Source organism: Nilaparvata lugens, chromosome 1, assembly GCF_014356525.2.
Source record: "Nilaparvata lugens isolate BPH chromosome 1, ASM1435652v1, whole genome shotgun sequence".
Taxonomy (NCBI): domain Eukaryota; kingdom Metazoa; phylum Arthropoda; class Insecta; order Hemiptera; family Delphacidae; genus Nilaparvata; species Nilaparvata lugens.
The window spans coordinates 85,308,767-85,320,222 of NC_052504.1; the positions used below are offsets into that span (position 1 = coordinate 85,308,767).

Genomic DNA, 11,456 nt, shown 5'->3' on the forward strand with positions numbered 1-11,456 from the left:
TTTTTTTGACGAATGATTATAACAAACATTGTTATAAAAATAAACTAAAATGAAATTAAAAAAAATTCTACTAGCTATCATAAGTAGTACAATGAAAGTACTAAACACTGTTAAGTAGAGCATTGAAAGAAGAGAACATGTTCCATTAAAATATATGCAAATAAGGACAAAATGAGAAGAGTAACATTAACATTCTCAGTGAAGCAAACACGAGCTTTCTCGCTCAAATTTGAAATAAATAAAAATGCACTTGAGTATAATCTAACAAACTTACAATCATAACAGAAGATTAAAACAAACGAGTGGGCAATTCGTCAACTAACTTGGCCTGATAAGCACCATGGTTATAAATTAAAATTATGTTCTCTTTAACCTTATTAACTTCAAGCTGTCGACTAATGGCAAGAGCTGAATAACTTTGATTAAAATCATATAAGTCTAGAAATACAACAGTTACTCTGTCAAGTTTAGACACAAAACTTCGTATTGTAGGTTAAGGTGCTGCCATTTCTTATGACACACAGATTAGCCATAAGTTTTATTGTATAATCTTCAAGTCTTGAGTAACTCGAAATCTTACTCGATCACATTATTTACACCCATTATTTATTTTATTATAACATTATAGCCTAATAACCAAAACATTAATAGGCTAAATGTTCAGCATTGTACTAATGGCTCAAGGTTTTCCAATGTGGAATATAGCCACAAACACAACTGAACTCTGAAAATAAATTATATCATACACCCTATAATAAATTATATAATATATTATTATAAATAAAATAAGTATTTCATTCTTAAATCCAAAAACTAACCTAAACCAACGTAAGAATGGCACTGGACAAATCCTAGAAAGCCTAAATTTCATACATTAACTGATTTTAAATCAAATTCAAATTTGATTTATTACAGAATAAATCCTTGCCTAGTTGCCATACTATGCCAAATCACTGATTTTAGCCACACTTTCGACTGTTATTTGACAAAATGGTTTTTAATAGCTTAAAATAAAACTTTACATCAATATGATCGATTGTTAAATGTTGGCTAACTGTAAATTGATAGAAATGTCAACTTTGAGAGGGTGAATTCTGTGCAACGAATTCGTTCGACAGAAATTTCTGTGAAATACTGTCTGAAGGTAACTTAGAAGAGGACTTTATCTCAGTAGATTGATTCCTGTTGGCTGTTGAAGCCGACTCTGCTGATATAAATGAGCTTGAGGGAGGTTCGGAAGTGCTTGCCTCTGGATTGGTTCTATCGAGGTCAACACCATTTGATCTGTTTGCGTCGTTACTTGAATTGTGTTGTTGTTTCCTTGCATCTCCACTGCCACGAAGAAATGGCAATTTCCTAGGCGTCGAATTCTCACTCGAGAAGCTGTCCACAATGTCAACTGGGGTGGCAAAGCCTTGAGAAATTAGTTCTGTTCCAACATCGATTTCCTGAAAAAAAAAAACATTTTAAATAATGCAAACAATGATACCTATTGTAATTGTATTCATATTTAATAAATACCTCTGACATGGCAACATGGTAGAGAAAAAATGCACATAATGGAAAAGATGACCAGGTTTGGATTCATGAGAGTAAATGCCTTAATCAACCATTTAAAATGTGAAAGGAAATGTTTAAAAAGAAAATTAAGAGGACACAGAATTGGGAGTCGTCTTTCAAAAGCACTTCTACCAGTGGCAGCTCCTCTTAAGGTTGCAAGGTTGCACAACCCCCAACAAATCAGGCAATAGAAAGAGACTTTCCTTTTTTATAACGTCCAAATAACACCTCAATTTGATGATCATATTATTGAAAATTATTTTCTCAATTCCGACAAAATTCATACAGCAGAAAGCCAGAACAGATAGTCCAACATTTTGAATTTGCGTGGTCTGAAGAAGGAACGCATAGCATTTGCACATTTGCAACCCCCTATGACGCGTCGCTTATATGGGAGAATAACATTGGAAGCTTAAAGTGCTGGCAAACCAGTTGGTTGCTATGACAACGGAAGGCTTTTTGAGGATCGCATGGTTGCAGCGTTCCTACAACCAGTCATTGTATAGAAACTAACAATACGATACCAACAATCTCGATCTATAAAGACTGTCATGTGATAGTCGATAGTATCACATGCAGACGACAGACCACGTTGAAAAGTTTTGTTTGTTTTGATTGAAGATTGTAAGTGATGGAGTAGGCTAATAAACGAAATAAACGTGAGTGTAATAAACGAGGATATGTAAGTGATCGTGTAATAAACGAAAGCTATATTTATTCTATTAAAAATTTATTGGATGATTGGATATTTAGTTAATAGCAATTGAGAATTAAATTAAACTTGAGAAGTTTGTAAGACCTCCAAATCTTGAGAACTCCACACAATCTATAAGGGTTTGCGTGAGCGAGTAAGTACAAGCGGCAGTTGTAAAAATAATTGTGCTATTGTATTTCCAGGCTAATAATATTAAAACTGATCTGATGTAGAACAGTTTTGGGCTTTTCCTATTGTATTGTTTGAATATTGCAACTTATTCATTTCACTTATTGTTATCTCTTACAGTGACTTGGAATTTTGTTGAAAAAATGATATAATTCAAGTTCTATATAATGACAATTTAATAATCCCATTTTATCGCTTTCTTATTCACTATGAAAGTTAGGAATGGTATCTGCAACCTCCAAACTATATTTACACCAGCCGCCACTGACTTCTACTGAAAGCAGTGAAGGAACTTTTTGATTTTCTTTTCTATAACCTATAAAATTCTCCTGAACATTAAAAGAAAATGAAATTTGAATTGATTGAGCAAAAAATAATATTTACACAATAAAATAAGAAGAATTTGAAGGCAAGTTACTGGCGCGAGTCCTTGTCATTACTTCACTTTCAATCAATTTTAATTTAGACAGATGTTTGGCCGCCAGTAACTCTAAGCCTCAACTGGTGGATTTCATGGCGAAATACCTCTGACCAGTTAGCAAGAACCATTAACAGTTACAACAGGTATAGTGTTACTAGAATAGAGGAATGAACTTTGTGAGTGGTTTGGTTTCCTGACATCGAAATAAACAAAGATTTCTGGTAAACATGGGTCCTAAAATGTTTTTTTTGTCGAGATGATAATCCTCTTCTGGCATTACAGCTCGATGTGAGCTTTAGCCTCTTGCACTAGAGCCCTCCACTCATCACGGTCACATGCCTTTCGTCTCCATGCCACAACTCCCATCCTCCGGAGTTCATCCTCCACTTCATCTCTCCATCGATTGCGTGGCCTCCCTTGTCGTCTTCTACCCTCCATCCGGGTCGAGATGATAATGGCGAAGAATTAACATTTTTCTTCAAATTCTAAATTTTATAGATTTGGCATCTTATTAGTTTCATTAAATTTCTCAGCTAGTTCCACATAAGAATTATCATAAATTTGTATAAAAATAAGAAATTTTGAAAATTTTCTCGTTAACAAGATATTTCAAGATTGAATATAACTAAAGCTTTTTTCTTTAGGAAACCACTCACATTTTTCGGTCTATTTTAGAAGAACACCTGTATACCTCTGGCTGGCTGCTAATTACAAAAGCTGTAAATGGTAATTAGAAAAGCTGATATTGGTAATTAAAAAGGCTGATAATGATAATAACAAAAGCTGTTGATGGTAGTTACAAAGAATGATAATGGTAATTACAAAAGGATGTATGTGTGTCGGTCTATTCTAGAAATACTCTGTATACATAGCTATGAAATGAACTCTAGGAGTGTATTTGTGTATAACATACACTCTTCTTTTTTGGGGCTACTGATTATTAAAAACCAATGAAATTTATCAAGTATCCTTTATTTTATTGCAACACTTGAAAATCGCTCTTAAACAGTTGTTTTGAAACTCTTGAAACTAGTAGTTTTGAAATGAGTAACATAAAGGGTACTTGATAATTTTTATTGTGTTTTGTGTACAAAATATATATTATATAATGACATAATGAGTGAGGTAGGTACCGTTTCAGGGTCGTACAAGTCGACGGCAGGCACAGGACTGCCCTCTCTGTCACCCCGCCTCCTGTCCGCTTTGTCGTAGCTGACGACGCGCGCCGTTAGAGGTCGCCACAGAGCCACGTGGCACAGCTCTTCAAACAGGTCGGTCGCTTCCCTCGACCACTCACCTCCTTCTCTGCAAAACCAACACAAATCGATTTAAAAACTATCGACTCGACAAAATCGATAGTGAGATTCAAGTTCTAAAGTGAGCATCTGATTCACACTGTTATATCTATAGCAGGTAGCTATATCTTTTTCCAACTCCTAACTGTACAGTAACTTTATTGCCCACAGTATGGTCATTGACTGTCACGCTTCTGATTGGTTAGCTCGGTCACATGGTACAAATCCGCCATCAAGATTCCAACAAACTTTTAAGTCTTATCTTATAGCATTTTAGCAATTTGGAACTTATCACTTCTTTTACCGATTGTAAACATATTTTGAACTCTCGGTGAGTTTGATATATCATTTTCGAAAAGAAATTGATTATACTTTAATATAGGCAATAAAGAAAATTTTAAACACTTATAAAGCTTGAAACATTAATTTTCCTTCCTTCGGACTCATCGCAGACCACTTCTAGAGCTTTCGCGGACAACTTATTGGGAACCAGTGATCTAGTTAAATATGCAGAAAGATAAATTGCAATTTTATTTCCTCATCCAATTTATTGGATCGAACTAATCCAATTTCAAAATACTTTTTGCGGCTCAATTAAATATAGCATTTTATGAAATTTTTAACCGTGATTAAGTGCTGATTAAGTAGTACGTCTTGACTTCTATTAATGATTCTCTTCAGTACTGAGTACCCCGTCCATAACATGTTCAATAATTGGTCAATATTTATTGATATAATATAGATTTAGAGTTGCATTACCACGAGCTTAAGATTTGAAATATCATTAAATATGAATAATAATGGTTATGGGTTATGTGTCTTCTTTTTCAATTGCTTACAAATCATGAGTTATGGCTAGAACAATATTGGCTTTTCCACTATCCAATGTTGTGTTTACAATATTTTCGTCAGACTTATCACTTATAGGCTGTGAACTAATAAAACAAAATATTTGAATGTTATGGAATCTATTGTGATGAGAATTCCATCATATTTCTACAAATAGATATGAGAACTTCATTATTATTTTTCAATGGAACAAAATTGATTACAATATCATGACATATTTCAAAAGTTTTTTTTGGAGATTCAGCTTTCAGGTTACGTTACCTACCTTTCATTTTTACTCGCTATTATCTACGAATCACTATTTCAAGTTCCAAAACTATATTGTGAATATAGAAAAAACATTAAAGAAACTATATCGAAGTTAATAATCACAAAAGTATGCTTTAATAAGTAAAGGAAAGCGATTTTACTAATAATCGCCTATAAGCTCCATTGTAAAATTCAAATATTTGGAATCTTCATGGCGGCGGCGGCGGGAAAAAAAATTCCAATGGCCATACTGTGGGTAATATAGTTACTGTACTAACTGTAGCCAATTTGTTTTACACTATGTTGAAATATAATTAACTACAAACTATTTAATCCCAATTCAGAGTGTTTGCACTGAAAATTGAACAAACACTTGTAAGTGGAGGAAACATAACCTCCTTTATGGACCAGTATAAATCAAAATTTGTGGAAGGAACAGTTTTGGGCTGTGCCTGTTGGTACTCCCCCCAATCATTCTAAATGACGTATTAAATAATTGTGTATTTTTGAATTAATATATTATAAAAATATATTCATGATTTGAAAAATCATCTAATCAATCAATTTGAAATTGAAATATAATGTTTTCATTGACAGAAATAAAAAATACAACATCTTAGAAATACATAATAAGAGCAATACACATTTTACAACATGGGAAAATACTATTACAAAATAAAATGAAATGCCAATTGAGTATTTGCATCTCATGTCAAAAGTAGTCGACAGTCGCATATGAAGTGACACATATCACAGAGCAGTATAGATGATTTATCAATTTTAGCTTCGAAGTATATTGTACAATATTATGATACAAAAGTTTATTAGGCTACATGAGTAAAGAAGGTAGGATGACTGTGAATTCTCACATTCCATTACAAATCTCTTGACATCTCTCACGTATCTTACATCGCCTCATCTCCAACGGCAGTAGATTGTAGAACTTTGGAGCTAAATAAGAAAAAAATTCAAGAAGTGACTTTTATTTGGTATAGGTATACAAGCTTCTTATTTATTCCTCAACTAGGTACCATAGTTTTTCTCATCCTAGAATGTTACTGCCAACAAGTTTATGACTTGTATAAACCCCAGTTTAGACTTCCAAGGTCCTTTTAATCAACTGATAAAACACATTTTTATTCATTTATTTTCAGATGCCATCCTATCAATTTCGCTGACTGTAAAACGTCAATCTTACTATAAAATCAGTAAGCACATTTTAATTTCACTATTTACACTATTTCTTTTTACACTTTTTCACTATTTTCTTTTTCACGGAATTGTGAAATCTCATTCTCAAATATGAACGTTAATCTCACTATAGGATCGAACAATGTATTGAGCGTGTGTGACAACGATTTCCTCCACACTCTTGCAAAGTGCATAGAATAAGGACAAGCACGAGAGAGGACTATGCCACCGCTTGACGAGAGTGTGGCGCTGACCTTACCTGGGCTTGACTCTGGCCAGAGAGCACTCGATCGCCTGGAAGTGGAGGGTGAGGAAATCAGTGCGCAGTTGGTAGAGGTTGGCGGCAGGCTGCTCACCCTCATCGCCATAGTCGACATAGTAGAGCGACACCTTGCTCGCACTCGGCTCGTAGTCGTCCTGCTTCACGCCACACACCTCGGCGCGGTACCACCGCTCGTCGAACGCAAACGGCGCCGCCACTATTTGCCCCACCTCCAACTGCATCACAGCAAGTACAATGCATAAGTCAACACATAACTGTCATAGTCTTCACCTCCAGTCGTAAAATAATAATATAGTTGATTTAGCTATTTAGAATAATCATAATAATCATTGTTTTTGTCTGTCACAACTTTGTATAATTTATGTGTTTTTGGTAAAATCAATTGAATTGAGAAAAAATATTGTTTGGAAATAACATAATATAACCTAGCTAAATATGGACAGTTGTATAAATAGTAATTATTGGAACCGTATTGGGATGAAGCCTGTGGAACTTTTCTGGAAGTTGAGTTATAATAAATGAATAATATTGTAAGATTTCATATATTGTCATGTTCTTTTTGGTTGAAAAAGAGCTTTATCACTATTATTATTATTATTTTTATTATTATATTTCAAATTCAAGTATTCTTAATGCCACAGACAAACACTTCACAATTTGAGTCTGACACGTCAAAATACAAAATAGTGTATTAGAAAGTCGACATCAATCTAAATTCAAAGAAAACCAAACCAATACAAATAAACAATTACATACATTCCAAGTCAACGTTACAATTAAAATATTTAGTCACATTATAAACCTCTATTTTATTAAAAAGGTTCTTATTGCCAGACAAACCACGAATATTTTGTGGTAAATGGTTGTAGAATTCAATTGAAAAGAGCTTAAAACTCATATGGCTCGCCCTGTAAGTATATTATTTTAATAAACGAATACTCAAAGCCGGATGGTCTTAATTCGTCTTATTTCAAGTACCTATTTTGACCATTTCTTGAAATAACAGTATTAATATAAAACAAATAATGGGAAATTAAGCCATCCAGTTTGTTACGTTTCACGACATCGAGTTTTCATGGCAGCTGATACACAGGGATTGTATCAGATCGCCAAATCAACTCCACCGTTGCACACTAGATACCGAGATACAGGCAGGTTCTCAGTTCATCATAATAAACATCATCAAACACGAATCACACACTCATCTGCTCAGTCACCGTTACTGCTAAATAAACACAGGAAGCGGAACAAATCTAACGAAAACGTTACCTACGCTTGCTGTGCTAGACGTTACGATGCTGTGCTAGATTACCTTGTTGGAAACTAACTTCCATTCATCCATTGACGGAGATTGAGAGGATGAATGAGTTCAAGTATAGACTGGAAGTATTCTTAATGAATGGATGCTTTTATAATCTGAATGACTATTTTAACTTTTGCAATTTAGTAAGAGATTAATTTACTGGGTATTGACTGAAATTTCAGGAAACATCGATGGTGTTTTTCATTTGCAAGCACCTTGACTTGTCTGACTTCATTTTGTCCAACCAGACGTAATGCATATCTATCTATATGTGAATTGGGCCTTACAAGATATCTCGTCAACAGGTTGGCCTAAGCTCAAAGCACACAGAAGGCGCACCGCGACTCCAAAGTTAAAAATCATCTGGTTGAATACAAGTAAGTTATAATGCGTAGTTACAAGTAAGGTACATCCAAGTAAGTTAGAATGCGCACACCGGAAGCGCGCTTTCATCCGTTAATGTTGATGTTAATTTGAGAAGGGCAACGCGCCTCCTGTGTGCTTTGAACTGTAGCGTGGCATGGCATGAAGACTAACAGCTGTCTGTTCGTTACCAATATATTCTCTGCCAAAGAGTGTATACATTTTTCAACCCCTCTGTATTTATAGAACTAACTTACACAATGAACCTGGATGCACGACTATAGTGAGGTCCACGTTATAATGACGGTGGATGAAGATAGAAGAATAGCGATGCCGATTCTCAGCATTAATTAATCATATTTCTACACTGTCAAAAACATTATTGGCACCGTTGTGGACCTAGAAAAGGATAGTACCACCGGCTTTGTCGAATGATAGACAAGGATAGCAAAACCAAAGTTGATCAAATACTGTCATTATAACGTGGACCTCACTATAGTATATGGGAAGTAGAGATAATACGGCTAAATATTAAAACTGAATAGAAAATGATAAGATAAATTACTCTAATGAATTTCTAGGTACATAAAAATCAGTATAGAATCTGGTTCCTGTTTCATTAAGACTGTGCAAAGGCTAAAAATAGACTTTTTACTCGAGATATTTTTCCAAGTTTTTGATTTGTATATCATCAAGCTATCAGAATGAAAAAGTTTTCTCAGGAAAACATTTTTTTCTGATCATTACTTTTTGAGATATCAGCGCCTGAAGTTTGAATTTTAGGGACAGAACATTTCAAATTCGGTAAGATATAAATCCATGAGATTTATAGGATGGATTTTTCATGGTATTGTTGATCTAGTAAAACAAAAATTTTCTGAAAATATCAATTTTTGAAAAAGTTATTCAATTCTATAACTCAACTAAAAGTTATTTTTGGCTATTATTATTAAATTGAATAACTATCTTAAAAATTAATATTTTCAGAAAATTTTTGTTTACTAGATCAACAATACCAAGAAGAATCCATCCTCTAAATCACATGGATTTATATCTTACCGAATTTGAAATGTTCTGTCCCAAAAATTCAAACTTCAGGCGCTCATATCTCAAAAAGTAATGATCAGAAAAAAATATTTTCCTGAGAAAACGTTTTCATTCTGATAGCTTGATGATATACAAATCGAAAAACTTGGAAAAATGTCTCGAGTAAAAATTTTATTTTTAGCCTTTGCATAGCCTTAAATAGAAGTCCTCATCATGCAGGAATACGCTGCTACTCAGACAATAGATATGCATAGCATGTCTTGCGTTTGAAAAGTATATGAGTATAGACTGAAAGTATTCTTAATGCTTTTATAGTCTGAATGACTTTTCTAACTTTTAAAATTTAGTAAGAGATCAATTTACAGGGTTTTGACTGAAATTACAAGAAACATCGTTGGTGTTTTTCATTTGCAAGCACCATGACTTTTCTGACGTCATTTTGTGTTGTACATTTATAGTGAGATCACTTCACTTTTATGGGCTACTTTATTAAAATTAATAAAAACAATATAAAAACATTCTTGCATTTGAACTTGAAAATGGCCAAAGTAGGCCGAAACTAGTTGTACGAAATGTGTAAAGTTTCAAAATGTTTTAAATAAAAGGGTACTTCATCTTTTTATCAATCTATAGTGAGATTTACGTTACATAGTCAGTGGAAATGATAGGACGGTAGGGTAGCCAATTTTCTGTTACCACCGCCTTCTATAGTAGATAGCTGTGATTCCGGTCTGAAGTTATTCCGGTATATCCATAGCCACTATGGATGCCTCTAATAATATATTAGAGGTGGTTATGGTATATCTGGTATAATATTATTATAGTTGGTTCTTGTTGATAATAATCATATTTATCTCAAACACATATTCTATTAGTCAATAAAATATATTTTCTAATTATTATTAAACAAAAATCCAAATTAAACGCTGTAATTCACCCCGAATACTTCTGTTACTGCAAATATTGACAACAAGGTAAGCAGATAGATGGAAATTCGATGAGCACTACTATTCAAAAATTATTTGTCAGCACGGGAATATATTTTCTCATGATTTGATAATTATTAATGTTCATAATTAAGATAAATTATTTTACAGTTCAATATTATTTCTTCATAGACAACAAACGATTCGAAAACGATTTGAAAAAGGATAGAGTTATCTGCTTTGTCTAATGACAAGCAAGGATAGCAAATCAATTTTAATCAGATGCTGACTTTATAATCTGAGTTTCAATATATTTTGTAAATAGCTTATTTCTTCTTAGTTTAAAGAAACAGTGGCTGATACAAGGTTGTGGTAATTTTTATCTTACCTGCTTAATTGTATGAAGCTCTTTGTTCTCTGGTGTATTGTAATAATCAGTCATTTGGTCGACTAGATGATCCAGTTTCACAGATTTTGGCGACAGAACCTAAGAAAAATTAATTTATACAAATATTTACAAGACCCCAAGAAAATGTACAATTCAACGGAAAATATTGAGTATGAAATGCGACAAAGTAAAACAAGGGAAGAAAAATTATTTGTTGGAGAATTTCTTTTGTAAATTAGGAATATACCATTATTAGGTGTATACCAAGTATACTTCATCTGAATGTTTTCACGATAAAGACACGAACACTCAAGCTGGATTCGCAGATACAGAAACTCACACATTTCCATTCCAATTGTAAGACATACACTCCATTGTAAGACATACACTCCATTGTAAGACTCAGTTTAAACAATTGTCAGCAAGATTGGTCTAGAATAGGTCAAGTGGTAAGAATCGTTACAAACTTCGGTCTGCTAGCACCGCGTAGTTCGTGGGTTCGAATACGCCGATTACATGGACGTTTAATCATCTCATCTATCCACCAACTCATTTTCCATTACCCACGCGCAAGCAAAAGCTTATGTGAGCATCATCCGTAATAAAATACCAAAATCAACGTGGGACCTTATTGATACAGATTTTTGGGCACTATTATTTTTGACCGAGCGAAGTGAGGTCTAAGATTCAAGTCGACT

General features: G+C 33.7%; 1 protein-coding gene across 1 annotated transcript; it reads right to left on the minus strand.

Annotated features, from left to right (window-relative positions):
• Positions 1-65: 65 nt before the first annotated feature.
• On the minus strand, positions 66-10,857 carry LOC120349417 (tudor and KH domain-containing protein homolog; the record flags this gene model as incomplete). Its single annotated transcript, XM_039419400.1, is given in 4 exon segments — positions 66-1,448; positions 3,998-4,169; positions 6,708-6,946; positions 10,759-10,857. Coding segments are annotated over 4 exon segments (885 nt in total), but the record flags the coding sequence as incomplete, so codon positions are not given.
• Between the last annotated feature and the right edge of the window lie 599 nt (positions 10,858-11,456).